Here is a 24,596-nt window from a genome sequence, read left to right as displayed (position 1 = left end):
AACTAACATTAGTTAACATTGGACATGTGAGTTTATATATAGTGCATTATAAACCTATTAATGCCCCTTTAACGTTTTCCATATTTGGTCACATTACAGCAACAAACGTCAATGTTTAAGGGTTTTATGCAATGAGTCAACACAAAGTAGAACATGAAATGTAAGAGGAATCATTCATATGTATTTGTTTTCACTTAAACTGGCAAGAAAAACATTAATATTCAAAAGTCAAATATAATAACTATAACAACATAACAATACTGCAATCATTACGATATAACTTTATCACTACAAACTATTACAATGCCTACATATTAGCTAATCAACATGGAACTACTTGAAGCAGTTTTTGGCTTGTTGCAGACACAGTGGTGCATTGCAAAGTTTGCACGTCCAGCTGGTCAACTTTTTGCAAAGTTTGCAAATGCACTGCCCCTTGGTCAAACGCTGGGAAGCTGGATTACCACCGCTTGTGGAGTCAGGGTAATGGTGGGTGGCTGGTGGGATAGAAGAAAAACATTTTAGGGGTATTCCAAGTAGGTGTTCTGTCGTATTATCTTGGATTGCTTGCCGGGTCATGTGGCTGCTGCTGGGTGGCACACACCTCCTCATGGACTTCATAGATGTGGTCACAGAAATGTCCACAAGGTGCTGGAACACTGTGATGGTTCAAAGCATTTTATACGAGGTGTAAATTCCTCCCATATACTTGTTGTATTCACAGACAACTGTGAGTATAGGGATGGAGACTCTCCAGTGTTGCTCACCTGTCTTCTGCCAGTGCTCAACCATGTTCTCGCTGTAGACTGGGTGAACACTGGAGCAGAGGGAGACCTTGGAAGTGTACTTCTCCTTGACAAAAAGAAGGTCATCATCCCTGATCCATCTGATGCTGCCCCTAGATCCCTTTCTGTCTGCCTTTGGGTCAGTCATGTGGAGGTTACTCAGAATGAGCCGAAAACAGTTGTGGGACATGACATTTGCAAGGTGAGCCTGGTGAAAAATTGTCCATTGGCGCCAATAATCATTTAGCTGTGGAAGGTGGCCCACAGACATATAAAGCAGCAGACCAATGAATTTCCTAAGCTCATCAGTTGAAACTGGTGTCCGAAGAATGTCCTTCCCCTTCTCCTGGTTAGCCGCTGCTTTTTTGTTGGTGCATTCAAGTAGATGTTTGAACATCTTGCAGAAGATCTCAGGTTGAGAGGGAATATGACACCAGGGGATGTTTGGGAAAAAATCTAGAGGAAGCAGGAGGTGCATCATCAGGGTCATCCTGTGTTTTCCAGGGCTCATGTGGTGGTGAGTGGGGAGCAGAGCATCTCCCTGTCCCTCTCCCTTGTGGTGGGATGTAGTCACCACAGCTGGGACGGCTCCACATCAGCAGAGAGAGCACTGATGATGGAAACAAATGGGAAAAATTGTCAAGTCCCACCCCAAACTGACAAGGTTTTTTTCAATTAAGCGCTTTCAATTGTCCACAGAAAAATACACATAATACAAAAGAAGATCATTTTACACAAGGCACGATGTCAATACCTGTCACTGGAGGACTCTCCTTCAGAGGGGTAAGCACTGAAAGTAAAATGGAAAACAGCAAATAATAATCGTTCTTTTTTTATCATAACAGCAAACACACAGATTTTCATCATTGCAATATGTACAAATAATAGGTCTGTCTGACATCATGACACATACACACTCCCTGGTAAATGATTATAATCATAAAGTTGTGCTAAAACCCACAAAATGTGTTCTAAATCTTATAAACAACAACAGACCTCAATTCAGAAGAGGAATCCTCCACAGTGCTCTACTAGTTCATGACTTGTAGTGGCCATTTTATGATCATTGGCGCATGGGCAGTTCTAGGTTCAGAGACCAACAGGGGCCAGTCCCCCTGTAGAACTGGTTGTGGCCCCTGATATGGCCCCTGTATTGAAGAGATAATACTAAATCAGTTTCTTATGATGATATGCACTGGCACAGAAACCTTCACTGATTGGTCCCTTGGACCTATTTTGATGTTTACCTTTACAGTTTTACTTTAACAATGAATTAAAAATGAAGGTGTTGCACTTTTAGCTTCAGCCTTATTGAGATAGAATCACAGTTTTTATCTGCTAGATCAGGGGTCTGCAACCTGCAGCTGCAAAGCTGCAAGTGGCTCACTTCATAGATTAAACATGACATATTGCCTTTTTTGTTCTATTCTTTTGTTGTGTGCCCCCATGACAAAACACTGGTCCTACTCTGGCTCCCTTTTAAATTTGGTCTGGAACCCCCACTGTCTTGGCGGTCTTCCAGACATTAAAGCACAACCACTAAGACCCAAGCAGAAACACTTTGGCTCGCCTTTTACTTTCTTCCTTCTCTCTTCTTTTCTCCCTCCCTAGTCTGTTGTTAGAGCTGCGATTTTCATAGTACTGTTCCACATTACCGTAATATGCACTATACATCATATGGTGACAGGAAACACAGAATCTTAGCTCTCTGTCAGCATTGTGATTTTTCAGATTGTGCAGACTTACAATAATATTACTCCACAGGGTAGTTGGAGCATTAATCAGAAAAGTAGCCAAGGGGCCCATGGGGACACTGGAGGTGCTGCAGAGATCCACAACTGAGAAGAGCCTGTTTCAATCTGCATAACACAATGCTGATAGAGGCAGCAATCTCCTTGAACCATAAAACAGAACACAGAGTGGTTGGTTTCAAAATAAATGCTGCATATATGGAGTATTATGACTAATCGCAGGAGGATGGACTAATACAGTCATACTCTACATTTGGACCAGTTACTTTTTATATATATTGGTCAATGTTTGACAGCAGAGTGTCTCAGCAGGTAAAACTGTTTCTTTGTTTTTTAGGAGTGCTACGAAAATGTAAGGGTGCTGAAGTTTGGACTAAAATAGCCTAAATCCGCCACTGGGGTCCGTTAGTCCAGAAGTCAATCAAATGGAGGGTCAAGATTTGAAAACCGCTGTCCATCGATGCTTTCCATCCATCTGAGCTTGAGCTATTTTACAAAGGAAAACATATCAGTCTCTACATTCACATAGCTGATAGAGACATACCTCAAAAGACTTGCAGCTTTAATTGCTGCAAAGATGGGTTCTACAAAGTATTGATTTAGTGAGGCTGAATGAAAGAAAATACGTCCTACACCTTTTACATTTTTGTTGGAAACGTTGACATCCAAGTATGAGTTTGCTTTTACTTCACAATCAGGCACTACTTTGTGTCGGTTAGTGACACCAAATACCAATAGTTAAATAGTAGTTTATTGTTGTAAAGTCATAAAACGTGAACATGACAAAGAGGCATGAATTCTGCAAAGCGTATTGTCCTAACGGTTCTTCCGATCTTTGAATAGAGCATGTTTACCTTTTATTAAATTGCATTTATTTAAAATCACACTCGTGTATTGATAGAGAGACAGAAAAGTTCTGAAACAGTGTTTTTTGAATGCCGCCTGTAGAGCCGCTTTTTAGGCGCATGCGCACCAGGGGACTCAACAAGAAAAGCAGACCACACGCCAATAGTCTGTTATTGGCCACTAGAGGGAGCTCTATATCCACAGAGCGGTGGACCAAAGTGTATAAAACGGGGTAATCCAAAGCCTAAACACATCCCCTCAAAAACACACACTCATACATTCTTCCTCCTCCATATTCTTGAAACTCGCTGTAAAACTCTGAGTAAGAAACAATCCAGCTTTTAACTTTTACTCGGGGGGTGGAGTGGACCAAAATTAGTGAGATGAGTGAGCGCCTCATCATATTGTCTCCATGTTAAATCAGATTTTTATGCAGCTTTACGTAGGTCATAATAAACAGTTGTTAAATCTAAACTCTCATCCAATGCATAAGCCTGAAAAAAAAAAAAAAAAAAACAGCATATGACGGATATTTGGTGAAGTCCACGCTGTTATGACCCTACTTATTTATAGGAAAGGCATCACTGGATTGGATTAGATGAGATTACATGAAACCAGCCTATTGTGGTCTAGGCTGATATGTACCAAAAACACCAAGTCTTCCACTCTGCAGGTAAACTTCAGGGTGTCCCAGCAATGCAACTCACCCCCCACCCCCTTACTTGTTGATGGGCTAATACTGCCAGCTCTCTTAGCCTACATCCCTGTTCCGTGTTTTAGTGCGGCATGATGCGCTCACAGGAGCAGTAATCCTCTTTCTGTCCAGCTGCATCCTCCCTCATGTTCTCTCCCCTGCTCAAGGACAAATCGAGGTGCGCCTCTGGATGCCGCCGCTGCGCACTGCTGCCGAAGACAGCGCAGCATCCTCTGCGCTCTCCGCGGGCTTCTGGCACCTTTTGCTGTTTGAGATGAACGAAAAAGACCCATATGAATGGAACAGAACCGGACAGGTGGTTTATCGCACCTCTGGCTGCATAACAAAATGCCCAGCACAGGCTGTACGCGCCACCGCTGTTTGCTTAAATAAGTGTTTTTGAGCGCTAAACTTTGGATTCTGGGGTCAGCTGTCTCTGCTCAGTTGATTGGATTTTCGGTTGTGAGCCTTGAAATGAAGACATGGATATTACGAGGAGAGTTTGGTCGTTCTTTCTGCGGAACCCCGAAGAATTTAACTCTGAAAATGATGCTGTAAATCTCAGTTTCCTTTGTAAGTATCAGTCCATGTCAGGATTATGTTTAGTAGCCAGGGGAAACCATCAGTGTTTGTTGTTAGGCTTCTTTTCTCCCATTTATTTTGACCTTTATTTAGTCATAAAACAACGAGTTGTACTTAAAACAGAATGTTAAAGCACCAATTCTGGTGATTCCATGATGAATATTTAGTTTATAGCATCAGAGGGAATTTTACAGTTGCACTATGTTGTATGATTCAGTAATTTAGCCCATCTGTACCATCTTAAACTAAAGCTCCTTGCATCCATCTTGTTGACTCTTTGACTGTCCTGTCAAATGTTAGGAGTTATGTGATTTGAAACAACAACTGAGCAGTTATGGAAAGAAATGAAGCAACTGATCCATTGTCATTTTAAAATTTAACACGTGTCTTGTTTTGTCAGCATATTCCTTCTGAAAGTTGTGTCTTTAAGCTGTCTGCAATTACTTTAAAAGGTCTCTGGCACAGAAGTAGGTCATCAGTCCAGGGCAGCTTGGCTTAAAGTGTGAGGTCGAAACACGCCTAACATGGCCAAGTAAAAACTCACAATATGTGTACTTTGACCTTAGTGAGGATGTTTTATTTTAATTCGAATTTTATAAATAGGGCTTTTTGTTCGAGGCTGTTGGTTGCCAATAAATGTCAGATGTTTGATATCAATAATAACACATGTAAGCTATTACTATATATAATTAAAAAATGCTTATAGAAGCAACTTTTATTATCATTTTCCAATTGTGTGACTACAGTCCTTTGCAAAAGACTTTTTCACATTTTGACACATTTCAACCACCAAATTCAATACGTTTTTGACCTGTGATAGACCAAAACTAAGTATTGCTTAATTGTGAAGTGGAGAGAAAATGACACGTTTGTCAAATCTGGAAAATCTGGAAAGTGTCGCCTGCATTTGTATCAAGCGTCATTAACTGAGATCCCTAAATGAAATCTGGAGCAACTGCAACCAGTTGCCTTCAGAAGTTGCCTGATTAGTTAATAGACTACCACCTCAGTGTTTAATCTCAGTAGAAATCCAGCTTATCAGTGAAAGCCCCAGAAATTTGTTAGAGAACATTAGTGAAAACCCGGCATCATAAAAACCAGGGAACACAGTTTAAAGCACAGTTATATTACAAAACAACATCCCAAAGTTTTAATAACTTACTGAGCATATCATGCTAGAACTAAAAATAGATTAATCAAAGAAGCAGCCATATGGTGCATGGTAACTCTGGAGGAGCTGCAGAGATCCACTGCACAGTTGGGAGAACTGGTTGACATGACAACTTGGAGTCCTGGATTCACAAATATGGTCACTACGAAAGAGTGGCAAGAAGAAAGCCATTGTTGAAAAAAAGCTATAAGACAAAATCCATAGGAGACACAGCAAAGATGAGTTCAAAATTAAACCTTTTGGCCTACATTCAAATTTTTATGCGTTATTGGAAAGCTAATATTGCACATCACCATGGACAAACAATCTCCACTGAGAAACATGGTGGGGGCAGTACCGTGCTGTGGGGAGGCTTTTCTTCAGCAGGGATAGGAAAGCTGCTCAGAGTTAAATACAAGACAACCCTGGATAGAAACTTGTAAAAAGCTGCAAAAGACTCTATACTGGGGACGGTTCATCTTCCAGCAGGACACCAACCCTAAACATAAAGCCAGACCTACAATGGAATGGTTTAGATCAACGCATATATATGTGGCCTAGTCAAAGGCCAGACCTAAATCCAATTGACAATCTGTGGTGAAACTTGAAAATTGATATTCACAAACACACTGTTCAAAATACATTGAAGTTTACAGTTGTAACCTGAAAAAAATGTGAAAATGTTCAAGGGATATGAATTCTCTTGCAAGCTATTGTGTTTCATACATGCTTCAGCTTCATCTTTTCCGATGCTGTCATGTTAAAAAAAAGATTTCTTATTGGTGATAGTTATTTAAAAGACTTTGATGTGAGCTGTATGCTAAGAATGGAAGGCCATTGTTTCTGTGTAAAACATATCAGACATTTGGTTTAATTTGTTAACAAATCTCTTATTGTCCTTTACGCTGTGATGTAGCATCGTGTAATCCTTTAGAGCACGCTCTTAGAGAACAAGCTCAAACGTTTGGATTACACAATAAATCATGGGTGATTTTACTGATCTCGGTAAACATGATTTTGCTAACTGTGGACCTGACACATGAGATATTCTGCAGGATAATCTAAAACGTTCTAAGTTTCTAACATTGACATTTGAAGTGGCCAAGTCTCATCACCACTGTAGAATTTCTTAAGTTGTTTAAAGGCTTTTGTGGCTCTAAAACAGATGTTTGGTGTCTCATCCTGTAAATGTGAAGTCACTTGATACATGAAGTGGTTGAAGACCACAATAAGAAAAATCTGAGGTATGAAGTTCAAAGAAACGTTTCCAGGTGTCTGGGATCCACTCATTCTCTTGTTCAATTCTAAGCTTTTCAAAAAAGTTTTTTTCCATTTGCCTTGAAAATCTGAACTTAAAGCTGTCAGATTCTGAGGTTTAGAGTGACCAAAGCACAGACAAGAGCTCGGCAGCTGCATGTTTAAAGGAGTCTTCTTCTTTTATTCAAAGATAGGTTCAAAAGGTTTTCCAAACGTAGCAAGAATGTAGCAAAAATCACTGCAGGTACAAAAACACAAGTCGAAACTCCAAAAATTTACAGAGTTGAGTCTGCAGGAACATACAGGTCCTTCTCAAAATATTAGCATATTGTGATAAAGTTCATTATTTTCCATAATGTCATGATGAAAATTTAACATTCATATATTTTAGATTCATTGCACACTAACTGAAATATTTCAGGTCTTTTATTGTCTTAATACGGATGATTTTGGCATACAGCTCATGAAAACCCAAAATTCCTATCTCACAAAATTAGCATATCATTAAAAGGGTCTCTAAACGAGCTATGAACCTAATCATCTGAATCAACGAGTTAACTCTAAACACCTGCAAAAGATTCCTGAGGCCTTTAAAACTCCCAGCCTGGTTCATCACTCAAAACCCCAATCATGGGTAAGACTGCCGACCTGACTGCTGTCCAGAAGGCCACTATTGACACCCTCAAGCAAGAGGGTAAGACACAGAAATAAATTTCTGAATGAATAGGCTGTTCCCAGAGTGCTGTATCAAGGCACCTCAGTGGGAAGTCTGTGGGAAGGAAAAAGTGTGGCAGAAAACACTGCACAACAAGAGAAGAGATGACCGGACCCTAAGGAAGATTGTGGAGAAGGGCCGATTTCAGACCTTGGGGGACCTGCGGAAGCAGTGGACGGAGTCTGGAGTAGAAACATCCAGAGCCACCGTGCACAGGCGTGTGCAGGAAATGGGCTACTGGTGCTGCATTCCCCAGGTCAAGCCACTTTTGAACCAGCACTGGACTGTTGCTCAGTGGTCCAAAGTACTTTTTTCGGATGAAAGCAAATTCTGCATGTCATTCGGAAATCAAGGTGCCAGAGTCTGGAGGAAGACTGGGGAGAAGGAAATGCCAAAATGCCAGAAGTCCAGTGTCAAGTACCCACAGTCAGTGATGGTCTGGGTTGCCGTGTCAGCTGCTGGTGTTGGTCCACTGTGTTTTATCAAGGGCAGGGTCAATGCAGCTAGCTATCAGGAGATTTTGGAGCACTTCATGCTTCCAGCGTGCTTTCAGCACAACCTGGCACCTGCTCACAGTGCCCAAACCACTGGTAAATGGTTTACTGACCATGGTATCACTGTGCTCAATTGGCCTGCCAACTCTCCTGACCTGAACCCCATAGAGAATCTGTGAGATATTGTGAAGAGAACGTTGAGAGACTCAAGACCCAACACTCTGGATGAGCTAAAGGCCGCTATCGAAGCATCCTGGGCCTCCATAAGACCTCAGCAGTGCCACAGGCTGAATGCCTCCATGCCACGCCGCATTGAAGCAGTCATTTCTGCAAAAGGATTCCCGACCAAGTATTGAGTGCATAACTGTACATGATTATTTGAAGGTTGACGTTTTTTGTATTAAAAACACTTTTCTTTTATTGGTCGGATGAAATATGCTAATTTTGTGAGATAGGAATTTTGGATTTTCATGAGCTGTATGCCACAATCATCCGTATTAAGACAATAAAAGACCTGAAATATTTCAGTTACTGTGCAATGAATCTAAAATATATGAATGTTAAATTTTCATCATGATATTATGGAAAATAATGAACTTTATCACAATATGCTAATTTTTTGAGAAGGACCTGTAGTTGTCAAAGCTTTAGATGAGGAAAGGTGAACGAACCAAGGAACCAGCAAAGAACAAACAAAAACAGAGAGCTTATGAACAGAGGGAAGTGGAGTATGGACCAATGAGATACTGAAGCAGGTAATCAGATGAGAATGGAAATCAGGTGTGGACCAGGCTATAGAGAACTGAGGGAATCTGGATGGTTGCTAAGGTGACCGAACCAGAATACAAAGGGAACATGAGGGAAGCTAGACAATAACATAACCAAAGGAACCTGACTACAAAAACAAAACTATAAATAACAAGACTCAGGGAAACAGAACTAAGCAAAACTATAGATGAAGATAATAAACCAAAAGAGACACAAGAACCTAGAATAATCATTAACTAAAGTAAACTGAGAAACTAAAGGGAAAAGAAGAAACACCAAAACCTAATAATTAACAAAGAACCCTTAAAGGAACCCTGACTGTAAATAAACAAAACCTAAACCACAGAAAGGGAACCAGGACGAGGAGGAACAGAGAAAATAAACTAGTAAATAAAGACCCAGGTGAACAAATACCAAAACATAAGTAAACACAGATATACTAAATGGGAAACTAAACTAGAAACTATAACAACGAATATAATAATAGTCATGAGAAAACTATAACAAATAATAGAAAAGAAACCACTAAAGGAACTTAGACAAAACCCAAACTAAATGAAAGGTCAAAAACACAAGACCACAATAAAGCCAATGATGTCTGATGTCGCTTCATGACAAAAGCTTAGTTGCCGAGGCAGACTAGAGACCCGTGCATAGTTTATTGTTGGAAACTGCAACGTACAGTGCAGTAAAGAAGTATTTTCCGTCTTACAGATTTAATATGTTTATGTGTTTGCAGTAACTAGCATGGTCAATGTGTCTGTTACAATACCATGGAGAGATTTTAGCCCACTCCTCTTTTCAAAATTATTTTAATTCAGCCACAATGAAAGATTTTCAGTATGAACAAACTACCCCTTATTATGCCACGGCATCTCAATATATTTTAATAGAGATCAGAGATCAGATTTAGCTAGAGATAAGAAATCATGGTTCCACCAGTTATTAAAAGTCACCCAGGTCCCGCAGCAGATAAGCAACCACTGACTATAAAAATGCCACCACATGTTTGACTGCAGGCATGATCTGTTGTGGAAATTCAGTTTTAGTTTTCACGGATGTAACAGGATGCGTAATGTCCAGACAGTTCCACCTCTGTTTCATCCATCCACAGAAAATTTTTTCAAAGTCTTTGAGAAAATCAAGATGTGTTTTGGCAAATATGAGAAGGACCTGTGTGTTATTTTTAGCCAGCAGTGGTTTTGGCCTTGGACCACCATTTCGTCCAGCCTCTTTTTTATTTTTGAATCATAAAAAATGACCCTAAGTGATGCAAGTAAGGTTGCAGTGCTTTATATGTTGTTCTGAGCTCTTCTTTGACCTCTTTAGATGGGTCATTGATGAAACCCTCCCTGAGTAATTTTGTTCCCTGAAGTTGCACAACCTAAAAAATAGGCTTTTAACCCTTTCCAGACTGATAGATGTCGATTACTTTTTTTCTCGTTTGTTCTTCATATTTTTTGTGGAAGGACATGATGTGTTGCTTTTTTGAATTTTTTTAGCCTACTTCATGTTGTCAGAGAGGTTCTATTTAAGTGATTTCTTGATTCTCCAGCAGCTAGCAGTAATCAGGTATGGGTGTGGCTAGTCAAACTGAAGCAAAAACTGTGGTTAATCAAGGTTGTTACATGATTTAAAAAGGAGGGGAGATTAGATTTTAACATTGAGGTGAGGTTGGCTCGGGCAGCTTCTTTCCCTAAATAAATGAAATTATTTTATTAGAGCAGACAACCATAATATACATTATTGTGAAGTTAAAAACATAATTTTCTTTTTTCTTTGTTTTACAAATCTAAACCTGAAAAACATGGTGTGCATTTGGAATCAGCCCCCTTTTATTCTGACACCCATAAATAACAATTAGTTTAATCAAATGCCTTCCGAAGTCACCTTATTAGAATGTAGGGTGAGACTCCAACATTTTATCCCAAACTTTGAGCATTTCAGAGAGCAGTGTTCAATCCATTATTTGATAAAAGAGAAAAGAGCACATCCTAAAGGCAGGACGTCGACCTTAAACATCTTGTTTTTGTAAAGATGAATATTTTACCTATTCATCTCTGTCTTTATAAGTGCAAAGTGGGCAGACAATTACCTCAAAAGACCTGCGGCTGTAATTGGTCTATTTCACATTAAATAATTTGCGCCTGTAACCTGTAAAAAGGTGAAAAGCTTTTAGTTGTTTGAAAACGTTTGCAAGGCATTGCACTTCTCAGAAATTTCATTAGGATATTTAAAATCATATTTTGATATTCATACTGATATCTCTAAAGTTCAGATATAATGAGGATGTAGCAAGTTAAAGATATCTTAAAAAAACCTCTGAAGGTTTATGTGATGGATTAAGTATTTCAGATATCTGAAAACACCATTTTCTCAAAGAAATAAAACGTATATCAGGCCTCCGGCTCCACATATCCAAGTACATTCTTTTTATCTTGAATGAGAATTGTAGACACCTAAAATTTTATTGTGTTTCTCAAAGAAATTCACATACTGCATGAAAACGTTTGTTACTTGAGTGACTGAAGTAGTGAAAGTCCAAGCCAGGTAAAAATGCAAAGTACCGTGTTTGTCCTATAGGACGAGTGATGATGCAGACATCTAGGATGCTGACTATGAAAAGAAGGAGCAGCATTCTGGGTATCTGAGAGTTCATTTAGTTAAAACAAAGAATATAAAATATATTCGTTGAGTATTCTGACCAAGCATGGAATGATATATTTGCTAGTTGTGAAGTAGTGGCATTTTCCTGGCTGGCCAGTGCAAGTACAGCTGAAAAAAATGGAATATCTTTAACAAGTTCAATGTTTTATATAGATTCATTACATATAGTGTGAAACATGTCAAGCCTTTATTTCTTGTAATTTTGATAATCACTGCTTACAGATAATGAAAAGCCAAAATTCAGTATCTCAGAAAATGCTAATATTGTGAAAAAGTTAAATATATGGAAAGGTTAGTGAAAGGAAAAAGTGAGGTAGGAAATGTTATACCAGCAACAGGGACAACTGCAGCCTTGAGAGGATTTTCAAGCAAAATTCCTTTAAGAATTTGAAGAAGTTTCACAAATAGTGGACGGAGGCTGGAGTTGGCGCCGCTTCGCACAGATGAATCTTACACATTGGTCATTATTTTTCATGTCAAGCAACTTCTGAACCAGAAACTGGACTGTTGCTCAGTGGTCCAAAGTTCTCTTTTCAAGAAAAAGAAAGTTTGCATTTCATTTGGAAATCAAGGTCCCAGAGTCTGGAGGAAGACTGTAGTGGAACAGAATCCACACTGCTTGAAGTTCAGTGTGAAGTGTCCGTTTTGAGGTGGCATGTTATCTGCTGGTGTTGGTCCACTGGATTTTCAGAAGTACACACTCAACGCAGCCATCTACCAGGAAATTGTTGAGCTCCTCATGCTTCTTTTTGTGAAATTCTCTTTCTGAAATAAGTGACAAAAATGAAGAACTTTCACATTTTTTAGCTGTACTTGTATGAGTGTAACAAAATTTCTCTATATTGGATCCAAAATACAAAAAAATAAAAAAAACATCTTAATTTTATCTGTCCAGTAATGTACTCCATTGTTAAATTCTTGCTTTCAAATTCCCTTCTGGTTATTAAAGGCCTGGACAAAAAGGTTATGCAGTGAAAAAAAGGCATCTGATTTGTGCATAAACACCTCCACACATTTAAAAAGGTATTGTTGTAGAAAAATTAGTCTTTATCAAGACAGAGACCGATGATTGTCACCCAGAATCAGCTTTATTATAATCTTGCAAGAGAGAAGGATTTTTTACAGCATTGGAGATGCACTCAGTAGTGCTGCCAAATCGTTTGGACCAGACAAAGCAAAGGTTCTCCTTATAAGCTACAACAGTTTTCAAGGTAACTCTCATGAGACCCAGAGACGAGGTGAAACCTGTTGTCCTAGACATAATCTTAACAGTGTGGCATACATATCATCTCACACAGCTGCAAGCAGAAGGCTGAGAAACCATTACTCTAAGACTAAAGAAGAGAAGAATGGAACAACACTGAGGGGTTCTAATACATTTGTCAGTTCCTGTAGAGTATCAAGGAGCAAATCAAGCAAGGCACTAAAAATTTCCATAACAGTAGCCATTTAGACTGGAGAGTGGAGGAAAATCTAGTATCCAGATCTAAATATAACCAAAAAGTAATGTTAATGTTAAGAGCAGCAGCACAGATCTTGTTTGTTTATAGAAGTACCTGAGCAGTGCTCCTCTGCACAGCTGCGTATCCGACTTTCTGAAAAGGGGGGCAGATGTACTCAGCCAAAGAAATAAGACATTAACTCTCTGAGGGATTTCTAGCAGAAGAGTTCCTCAGTCCTTCAACAAAATGAACATAACAGATGTTCATTTATGTGTGAGCGCTTTAGCTTCAAATCATTAAGAATTAGCATTGTAGGTATGCGCTTAACCTTTGTTAAGATCGATCAAACGGCTCTATTGTCTTAAAACTAGTATTAAAACTGTTGGTAGCATGTTATGATTAAAACTTTTGCATATTTTAGGATTACATAAAAAAAAACGTCATTGTGGCACCAGTAGAGTTTTGAAATGATGTTGATTGATCATTTGCTGTCTCTGTAAAATAAAAGTATTAATGTCTGCTCTTTATTTGCATTTATCCTTTCCTCAAACAGTTTGTCGTGTGTAGTCCCATATAAATGTACAGTCCTCAGCTCTGCTCCACTTTCAATCTAATTATATTAATTATTTGAGGCAGTGATGACCATATCACATCTGGCTGTTATGGGAATTAAATTTCATTCAACTAAAACAGCCCTTTTCCCCCTCTGTTGAGTTTAATGCTGTACATGTCCTCCTGCAAGTAAGCTGTGCATGCTGGCAGGACTCCTCTCTATGCATTTTAAAGTAGATTAATTATATGCTTTGACTCCGTGTTGCAGAGATTGGGTCATCGTCACTGGCTGTGGCTTCTTTGCTTTACTTTTATGAAGCAAAAATAAATGCTGGGCTTGCGTTTCTCTCAATCAGTTGTTACATTGTTTCCGAACAGTACAGATATAACATTAGACTGAACGTGTTTTATCTGCTCTGTGACATTGGGAATGCATGTAGCGACAGCAAGCGAGACAACAATGTCACTGTGCGAGATGAGCTGATTTGAGATCAACCTGGGCCAAATAAGCCGATCAACAGAAAGCAGATAGCTAGCGCCTGGCTGGACGTGTGAGGGGATCAATGCATTTCAGGAGAGGAGGAGATGGAAGACATGGAGCTTAGTCCACATGAAAAAGATACAATGGTATTTCTGTGTCAAAGTGGGAACACAGAAATGTAATCCTCTCTGGAAAGCTTTCCCAGTTATTAAAATATGACACTGTTGGTGGCTCAAATGCTGGAACACATTTTTTAGTAGTGGAAAGCACTTTAATATTGGGCTTTTTTCGTTATAATCATAAAACATCAAAACTGTTTTAAAGCCAAACACCTGGTTATACAGATGTAGACAGATGTCCTGGTTTTAGGCTCAAGACATGAGGATTTTAACCTTTAATCACCCGTTTATCCACGCAGGGTTGCTTGGTCCCCACCAGCAGTGGTCACTGAGCGAGAGGCGGGGTACACCCTGGACAGGTCACCAGCCCATCGCAGGGCAACACAGAGACACACAGGACAAACAATCATGCACACAAATTATTATACCTATGTGTAGTTTAGAGAGACCAATTAACCAAACATCCATGCGGTGGACTGTGGGAGGAAGACAGACCACCAGGAGAGAATGCCCACATGCATGGACAGAACACACAAACTCCATGCAGAAAAACCCCAGGGATTTGAACCGAGGACTTTCTTCCTGCAAGGCAACAGTGCTACCAAATGTTCCACCGTGCAGCCCACATCCTCAAATCTAAACTGGGCAAGTATGGGTTGTTTGGAAGTGCTGCCAGGTGAAAGCCTCTTCTTTCAAAAAAGCAAATGGCAGCAAGACTTTGGTTTGCAAAGTTGTGGTCTTGAGGTTCTGGTCAAACCACAGAACTGCTGGAACAATGTCCTTCGGACAGATCAAACCAGCAATGTTCAGCCATAATGCACAGCACCATGTTGGGAGAAAACCAAACAAACTATATCAGCATAAACACTTCATACCAGCTTACAAACATGGGGGTCTAGGGCTGATGATGTGGGCTTGTCTTACAACCACAACACAAAACCTTTTAATAATTAATGAGCATACGTTGTAAACTAAAAGCTACACACGTGGACAAAATTGTTGGTACCCCTCGGTTAATGAAAGAAAAATGCACAATGGTCACAGAAATATTTTTAATCTAACAAACGTAATAATGAGTAAACATTCTATGAAAATGAACAAATGAAAGTCAAATATTGCTTTTCAAACATGCTTCAACAGAATTATAAAAAAAAATAAACTCATGAAACAGGCCTGGACAAAAATGATGGTACCCCTGAAAATAATGTGACCAAATTGACATGTTAAATCAAGGTGTGTCCATTAATTAGCATCACAGGTGTCTACATTCTTGTAATCAGTCAGTGGGCCTATATATAGGGCTACAGGTCGTCACTGTGCTGTTTGGTGACACGATGTGTACCACACTCAACATGGACCAGAGGAAGAGAAGGAAAGAGTTGTCTCAGGAGATTAGAAAGAAAATTATAGACAAGCACGTTGAAGGTAAAGGTTATAAGACCATCTCCAAGCAACTTCATGTTCCTGTGACTACAGTTGCACATATTATTCAGAAATGTAAGATCCATGGGACTGTAGACAACCTCCCTGGACGTGGCCGCAGGAGGAAAATTGATGACAAAACAAAGAGACGGATATTACGAACGGTAACAAAAGAGCCCAGAAAAACTTCTAAAGAGATTAAAGGTGAACTTCAAGCTCAAGGAACAACAGTGTCAGATCGCACCATCTGACGTTGTTTGAGAAAAAGTGGATTTAATGGGAGACGACCAAGGAGAACACCATTGTTGACAACTAATCATAAAGACTGGAATTTGCCAAACTACATGTTGACAAGCCACAAAGCTTCTGGGAGAATGTCCTATGGACAGATGAGACAAAAATGTAACTTTTTGACAAGCCACATCAGCTCTATGTTCGCAGATGGAAAAATGAAGCATATGAAGAAAAGAACACTGTCCCTACTGTGAATCACGGAGGAGGCTGTGTTATGTTCTGGGGCTGCTTTGCTGCATCTGGCACAGGGTGTCTTGAATCTGTGCAGGTATAATGAAATCTCAAGACTATTAAGGGATTCTAGAGAGAAATGTGCTGCCCAGTGTCAGACAGCTTGGGCTCAGTCGCAGGTCATGGGTCTTGCAACAGGATAATGACCCAAAACACACAGCTAAAAACACCCAAGAATGGCTAAGAGGAAAACATTGGACTATTCTGAAGTGGCCGTCTATGAGCCCTGACCTAAATCCTATTGAGCATCTTTGGAAGGAGCTGAAACCTGCCTGGAAAAGGCACCCTTCAAACCTGAGACAACTGGAGCAGTTTGCTCATGAGGAGTGGACCAAAATACCTGCTGAGAGGTGCAGAAGTCTCACTGACAGTTATAGGAATCGTTTGATTGCAGTGATTGTCTCAAAAGGTCGTGCAGCAAAATATTAAGTTAAGGTACCATCATTTTTGCCCAGGCCTGTTTCATGAATTTATTTTTTAAATTAATTCTGTTGAAGCATGTTTGAAAAGCAATGTCTGACTTTCATTTGTTCATTTTCATAGATTTGTTATTCATTATTACCTTTGTCAGATTCAAGTTATTTCTGTGACCATTGTGGGTTTTTCTTTCATTAACCGAGGGGTACCAACAATTTTGTCCACGTGTGTATATTAAAATATGTTTTGGACCTAATAAAACCTAATAAAACACCTTTTTACCAGTTTTCTGACTAGAGAACATCTTGTCACTCTGCAGCTCTAATTGGGCTCATTTCATTCGTCTCGTTTCTGGCCCACAAATAATTCTGGCTTCAAATTGTGCTGCACTAAACAAAGACTTTGCTACATCCCTGAGTAGTTAGCTGAAACCCACACAATGAGAAACGAGAGACCCTGCGATAGAAATGTAGAATAAAAAAAACAAAACTCTTTTTACTTTTTTCAGTTGTCAAGTGTCATGAAATACATATATGAACAATTTAAATACATCATTTGACTTCAATTATATTGATAAAGCAGAGAGTTTGGATATGATGCAATTAATTGGATTTGGTTCAGGAGACCTTTTGATTTTAGCATTTAGAAGATTTATTATAATCACATAGAGAGAGAAAAGCAAAAGGGCCTCACATATAGTAAAATGAGGAACACTTTATTAAAAAAAACTATATTTTCTGTCGGCCTGTTACATTATATTTGTTGGGGTCTAACTATTTCATTCATATTCAAAGTACGTTTGTGTTTGGTATACAACTTTATGACCTTTCTTTACAAAGATAATTTCATTTCATAACTGAAAGTCATAAAAATAGCTTATTTTGAATTAAATTTCTTGTGTCACCCCCCGATATAAAGACATAGTCAAAGGACAGCTGGGTTGTGCAGTGGATGAAGACAACCTCAAATTTACATCTTAGACCTTGGAAAATCTCTCTTTGATCTTGCTTTCTGACCTTCTTCCATGTCTGCCTTTTTTCTGCCACCTTCCCCACCCACTCCCTTAGAATAAGTAAATTCTAGTACAGGACCATCAGGATGAAAAGATGGCAGCCATGCTCTTACCAACGGGTCCTGATGGCTTGCGGCGGTTCACTCGCGAATCCCTGGCTGCCCTGGAGCAGCGGATTGCGGAGGAGCAGGCCAAGAGCTCCAAGGATTGCACGGAGGCTCAGAAGAACGCTGAGACAACCAAACCCAGGGCTGACTTGGAGGCGGGCAAGCAGCTGCCTCGCATCTTTGGGGACATCCCTGCAGAGCTTGTCGGGGTGCCACTGGAGGACATTGATCCATTTTACTACAAGAACCAGAAGGTGAAAACGTTTTTCTTCTCTGTGTCTGTATTTCTGAGTATGTAGGAGAGAATTTCTGTGTTACACAAATAGAGAAGTAAAAACCTCTGTTGACCAAAAACCAACAGTGACATGCTATTTCTTAGAATGATAGAGGTATTAGAAGAAAACCCAATCTTCTTCGCATAAACAGAGCAAAATGGCTGAAAGGAAACACTGAGCTGTTACTTTAGATTAAATTTAGAATTACAATTTTTGCAGACTGTTTAAAAATGATGATGACACACACACACACACACACACCTTCTTCAGTTCGGATCAGGTTGTGGTTAGAACAATCACAATAATCACACTAACTAAATAATACCAATGAATAAATGAATGACATTTAAAATGTTTAGATTTGTGGCCTGTAATTTTCTTACCGTAATTACTGAGTGCTTATTTGCTTAGCCCAGCAACGCTATGTTGCCCAAAGATATCAAAAAATTATAGAGGAATGCGCAATCAGGGCTGATTGATGATATTAATTGTCCGATTTCCTGGCAGGTCAATAAAATCAGTGCGACCACCAGTGTTAAGCACAAATACGTATTGTTGAATGCGAATGTCACAATTCCAGTGTTACATTTATTTCAGATAGTTTTTTTTTTTTTCCAGATTATTTTTTACTTAGATTAACAAATTAGATTTTTCTAGGTTTTCAGAGCAAGACTAGATTTTTGTTCTGTAGTCAAAGATGAATTTAAGATTTTTCACACATCTTAAACCAGGAGAAAACTAGCAAATGTAAATGATGCATAGTGAACAATAAGACAATAGACAAAACAATCAGTATTAATTTGTTGACATGACCCAAACATAATTTTACAATTTTAAAAAATGGCATATTTGTTGATACATAATAACAAAATGTATACATTTAAATACACTTTAAAATGCAGTTAGAATTGCTGTCTTAATACAATCAGTTTTTGCTTGGGAGAGAATAAATAAAATCTTCCTTTGGGCTTTTGGACATGAAATGTTAGTGATCCTTCAAATCATTTCTTCAGGTCAGCTCACTGGGATTGCGACTGCCTGTCTGCATCTCTTCAGATCTCTGGTGGATGCTGAAATAGGATTAGCAAATTTTGATTTGCTGAGCTGGTAGATCAGGCTGCCGTCCATTAATGGAGAGATGAAAACAGGACATGGCAGCCATTCTCAGGGTCTCTTTGTTTTGGCATGTGATGCACTGTGGGATGGGAGGATTATCTAAAGACCAAAAAATATTTAAATAAATGCCACATCTGTTGGGGAAACATTCAGTCCGCTTTAGAGTTGCCTCCATTATCTCAACTTGCCCCAATAGCTGCCTGTGGTGGAAGTTAACACAGATGGCAGACGGAGAGATTGAGTCAACACTGCAGCGTACTGTCATCCCCGCTTGGTAAAAGGAAACAGCTGAACAGCTGCTCCCAGCTGATGTTTAGCGTCTCTGCACAACTGATAGCATCATGCCTTAACATAACAGGAGAGAATCACTATATAAAGATGTTTGAAAATGTGATACTTCCCAACAGTGATGTTTATCTTTTGGTTCTCTTTGCAGACTTTTATAGTACTTAACAAAGGGAAGGCCATCTTCAGATTCAGCGCCACGTCTGCAATTTACATATTAAGTCCATTTCACTTCATCAGATCAATTGCCATAAAGGTTTTAGTCCATGCATATCCTTTTTGACTGGCTTGCTGGTGTCTGTGTATGTGGGTCCTTTAAAAGGTAATGTTGGGGGAGAATATATTTCTTATTTCTATTAGCATGTTGAATAAAACATGATTTTAGAGCAGATAATGTGAACTAGAATTTCACAACTAGTTACTAAAGTTTAGGTTAATATGAAGATAAAACTGCACATTGTGTCCTAATGTGAACAAATGTCTGCAGACAGGCCAATTGTCTGCCAGATAAACAATTTAAATTTTTTACCAAATTCAAACTCATTGGTTTGTGGGTTTTGTTCCTGTATTATCTGTTTTTTAACTAACAACCGATCAACTAAGAACAAGAATGCTTTTTATAATAGATAGCGGTTAGTTTTCTTCACCCTTAAATGTGTTAGAGACCACAGATATTCTTCCGTCTTCTAGTCATAATGACAGAGGTACAGTGCCTCGCTAAATATTTACACCTTTAACATTTTTAAATTGTTTTCAAGTTTTGTTGTCAATCCTAATTTTCTGGATGGATTTTATTAGGCTTTTATCTGAAAAAAGAATAGAATAGAATAGAATAGTTTTTAATGTCATTGTACTGGGGGATACAACGAAATTGAGGGTGCTTGCGATAGGCTACCATACGCCACAGTAGGATGAACAAAAAAATAACAAGGTGTTTAAGAAGGTTTTCTCTTAAAATAGAGATATGATAGATGGAGTGTAATATACACTGCCGAAGGCATGATATGTACAACTGAAAATATACACTATACAATATGCTGTAAACAGTGAATTTGTGCAAGGAGGTATATGTATATAAATATGTACATATGTTACATGGTATTCAGAGGATGTAGTCATAAATAAAAGTTTCAAAGTGAATAAATTACAGTTGAAGGATGAATAAAATTTTAAATTGCAATGTTACACCTTAAAGCAGCAGTAATCGTGAATGTTGTAGCAGATAATTGTCAGGTAAAAGGAAAATTCTACATGGTTTTATATTTCCCCTCCAAAAAAGCTGAAAACTCTAATGTGTAGTTGTATTCAGCACTTCTGGTCTCCTTAATCAAATCCAGCGCAACTAAAAAACAGAAAAAAAAGACAAGCTCTTTTTGTTGTTGAAAGGGTCATTCTTCTACTTCACTGTGGTTGCTCCGATTGGTGATTTAACTGATTAACACAATGGAGCAAGTGGTGCGCCAAGAAGCTCCTTGTTTCAAATATCAGTCTAGGGCATTTCTGCATGGCGTTTGCACGTTCTCCCTGTACATGTGTGGGTTCTGTCTGGGTACTCCATCTTCCTCCTACGGTCTAAAACCATGACTGTGAGATTAACTGGTCTTGTTGATTTGTCCCTTAGGTATGAGTATGTGTGCATGGTTGCGTTGTGATGGACTGGTGACCTGTCCAGGATGTACCCCGCCTCTCGCCTAATGACCACTGTAGATAGCCACCAGCCCCCTGATGAACTGTAGGGACAAAATGGCATAGGCAATGGGATAAAATTCAGTGAAACCAAAATTCTTCAAATGTCACCTATTTAGTAAATGAGGTCTGTGTGTGATTTAATCTCAATACAAATACAGATGTTTTCTTTAGGCCTCAGAGGTTTGTTAGAACCTATGTGTGGACAATCGTGAAGACCAGACTGTAGCACAGCTGGAAACTCCATCCATCTACATTGACAGCCTGGGAAGGAGGGTGTTAATCAAAAAATCCGCCAAGAGGCTAGTGATAACTCTAGAGGAGCTGTAAAGGTCTACAGCTCAGGTGGATCAATCTTTCAACTAGTAGTCATGCATGTACATGTAGAAAAAGTTGCTCTAGTCAGATGTAACCAAAATGGAACTTTCAGGCCTACATGACAAAAGCAACATTTATTAAAAACTTAAAACTGTGCATTAGCCAGAACACACCATCCACATAGTGAATCTATTTCTTTGGTAGGAAGAGGGAGAGTGGTCAGAGTTGACTTTAAGATGGATGGAGCTAAAGACGGGGCAATCTCTGAATAAAAATCTGTTAGAGGTGGCAAAAGACTTCAGACTGAGGCAGAGGTTCACCTTCTAGCAGCACAACAAATCCAAGACCTGAATCCAATTGAGGATCTGCGGCAACCTTGAAAGTAAGGTTGTTCCTCAAAAAATAACTAAAGGGAGCTCAATACAAATGCATGCTCCACTTTTCAGATTTGTATTTGCAAAAATATGGAACCTACAGTATGTATCTTTTTCCTTCTACTTTACTACTCTGCTGTATAGATTCATCACATAGATATCCCAATAAGATACATTAGAGTTTGTAACATGACAAAATGTAAAACATTGAAAAGGTGTGAATACTTTTGCAAGACACTGTACGGTATATTTGACAATAATAACAAAAAACTGTCACTCAGTGTAATGTTAATTTACCACATTACAATGACTATCTTCCACTATGCTTTGGTTTATGTCCAGCTTATAGAAAAATGTACATAGATGTTATAATATGTATTTCAGTGCCACTACACACTTTCCTGAACCATTTCCACATTGTTTAGCTATTTTATAATGTTCACCATCCTGACCAACTGTTTCTTCATGGCCATGTCCGATCCGCCAACATGGACCAAATACTTGGAGTAAGTAAAGCTTTATCTCTCTCTGCTTAAAGTGTTTTTTGATCCCAAACTTTGCTACGTGTGTTCTAATGGGAAGTTGCTGGGGTCTGTTGCTTTATCAGCGACTTCTGCAGAATTACTAAAAATGTAAGTATATGTACATGTGATGCATGTTAACAATACTCTGAACACGACGTTGGCATGCTGTGGAATGAGAGGAGCTTTGAACGTGCTTAAAGGACTACATGCATGATGTGAAATATTCAGCTGAGGAGGATTTTAAATATGTTACATCTTTTCTGTTTGTTTTTTTTTTTTTTGCAGCTTCAAGCATTGTATTAAACATATTTCAGAAAAAGCATGTTTGCTTTCTTCTCAAGAATTTAAATTAAAAATAGACAATTTGCAAATAATTTATAGGACCTAACTGCTGACAAAATTACAAAGACATGAGGGAAATTTCCTTCTGCTCACGTTTAACCAAACCTGAGACTAAACGTAACATTTTATCCATTTATCTTCTTCTAAAAACAGATTCAGCATTTAAGAACAGGGAAGACTAATTACTGTGGTTTTGAAAGTGAAACGTGCAAGGTTTTTTTTTTCTGTAACTGAATGGTCATCACTGCTTTAAAGTAAGCGAAGAGGTCATTTAGCTCCTTTGCCATTTTGGACTCTTTGGTCATTGGCAATTTTGACAATTATGTGTCCAATTTTTACAAGAAAAAAAAGCAGCCATCAGCCAGGCCAGGGAATGTAACAAAATAACTAGTGGCACAAATACTGGTGACTCAAACAATCACTTTAAAATGCATGGAACTTATGTATTTATTTCTTTCAACTTAAACTTTTTAAGATTCTATGAGCTAAAATATATATCTCTCTTAACTACTTTACACTAGACTTGATGAAGGCCCAACTCACAGGTACTTTGGTCAGATAAGAGTTTACAGATTGACCTTTTCAGCACCAAACTATGAGGGGCCGTTGGGGACATTATTCTTAATTTGCTCTCACACACACTACTGAAATGTTACATGTTCTTACAAACACTACTGAAACGCCCTCATACGCACTACTAAAAAAATGGAGTCCGATGGTTAATCTCGCTGTCCCCACTGTAAATAACTGCAAATAGTCTTTATTTACCATTTTTACATATTCCTGATGGCTTATAAGCTTGTTTTCTTTAAAATGTTCTTGTTTTACTATCTTTTCATTTTGTTCTCGTTCATTATTCAGCCATTTAAAATGTTTCAAATATTTTTAAGTTCATAGATATAAAAAATTTAGCACTATAAATCCAGTATATTGATAATGACAGATACAATTAAATGTATTGGTAAAGCTTTTAACAATTTAAATACTAAAATATTAACCTTCTGGACAAAGTTTAAAAACATTTATTTGTAGAGCATAATATTAATAAATACACCAAACATTAATCGTTAAATACCATCCGACTGAATTATTTGTGTGCTTAACCTCCACCCATTGGGGAAACCCAGGGGAAAAATGAAAACGACAGGCCGGGACACAGATGACCTCCCCGGGTATAGCGTGACCGGACCGCCCGGTCAACTTACCGCTAGCGAGGCAAGCCGGCTGCTAGCGCAGCGAAAAGGTCCCAGTACCTTTGCAATTATGCGATATCTTGGTAAATGGAGCAGTTATTTCAGGTTTACACAGCTACATTCTCGCCTGAAAACATTGTAAAAGGTATTTTATCTTTCACAGAAAGCATAATATATCCACTTTTATTCAATTCTTTTAACACTTCAGCCAATGCCACTTCAGCAATCTGCTTCGACCTGCAATGAACCATGAGCCTTTCAGTAGTGCGTGCGAGAGCAAATTCAGAATAATGTCCCTAACGGGCCCTCATACCAAACTCTCTGGGTTGGTCTGGTTTAAAATATAGGATGAATATGTGGAAAAGCACCTCATGTGCACTGTAAAGTATGGTGAAGGATCTGTGATGCTTTCGGTCTGTTTCTCTTCCAGACCTGGGAAACTTAGAGTGCACGACATCATGATATCTTTGAAATACAAAAAGATTTTTGCATAAAAATCTTACTGACAAAAAACCTAGGAAACAAAAAAAAAGATCGATTTAATATTTTTTCAACTGGATAATAATCCCAGTTATAATCAACCAATTTGACACAGAAGTAATTCACCAGATATAAAATCCACCTTCTTGCACCAGCCCTGTGAAATGTTATAGGAGAAAACTAAGTTATGTCCTAGTGGCAGAATTATTAACTGCAT

At 38.7% G+C, this 24,596-nt stretch overlaps 1 protein-coding gene and 1 long non-coding RNA gene across 2 annotated transcripts in view; one reads left to right on the top strand and one right to left on the bottom strand.

Annotated features, from left to right (window-relative positions):
• Positions 1-167: 167 nt before the first annotated feature.
• LOC124870272 lies at positions 168-4,234 on the bottom strand. Its single transcript, XR_007038730.1, has 3 exons — positions 4,105-4,234; positions 1,540-1,575; positions 168-1,395 (listed from the first exon to the last, which is right to left on the bottom strand). It is a non-coding gene; the product is annotated as an uncharacterized LOC124870272 (long non-coding RNA).
• Positions 4,235-4,541: 307 nt separating this feature from the next.
• scn12aa (sodium channel, voltage gated, type XII, alpha a) overlaps positions 4,542-24,596 on the top strand; it is a 75,268-nt gene continuing 55,213 nt past the window's right edge. The window contains exons 1-4 of the mRNA XM_047368862.1: positions 4,542-4,649; positions 17,735-18,040; positions 19,614-19,732; positions 22,257-22,346. Of these exons, the coding sequence (XP_047224818.1) occupies positions 17,774-18,040; positions 19,614-19,732; positions 22,257-22,346 (476 nt within the window). The 5' untranslated portion in view covers positions 4,542-4,649; positions 17,735-17,773. The remainder of the gene's footprint in view (positions 4,650-17,734; positions 18,041-19,613; positions 19,733-22,256; positions 22,347-24,596) is intronic.

Source organism: Girardinichthys multiradiatus, chromosome 6 (assembly GCF_021462225.1).
Source record: "Girardinichthys multiradiatus isolate DD_20200921_A chromosome 6, DD_fGirMul_XY1, whole genome shotgun sequence".
Classification (NCBI taxonomy): domain Eukaryota; kingdom Metazoa; phylum Chordata; class Actinopteri; order Cyprinodontiformes; family Goodeidae; genus Girardinichthys; species Girardinichthys multiradiatus.
The sequence above is the reverse complement of the archived record's forward strand: the minus strand, read 5'-3'. Positions and strand labels throughout refer to the sequence as shown.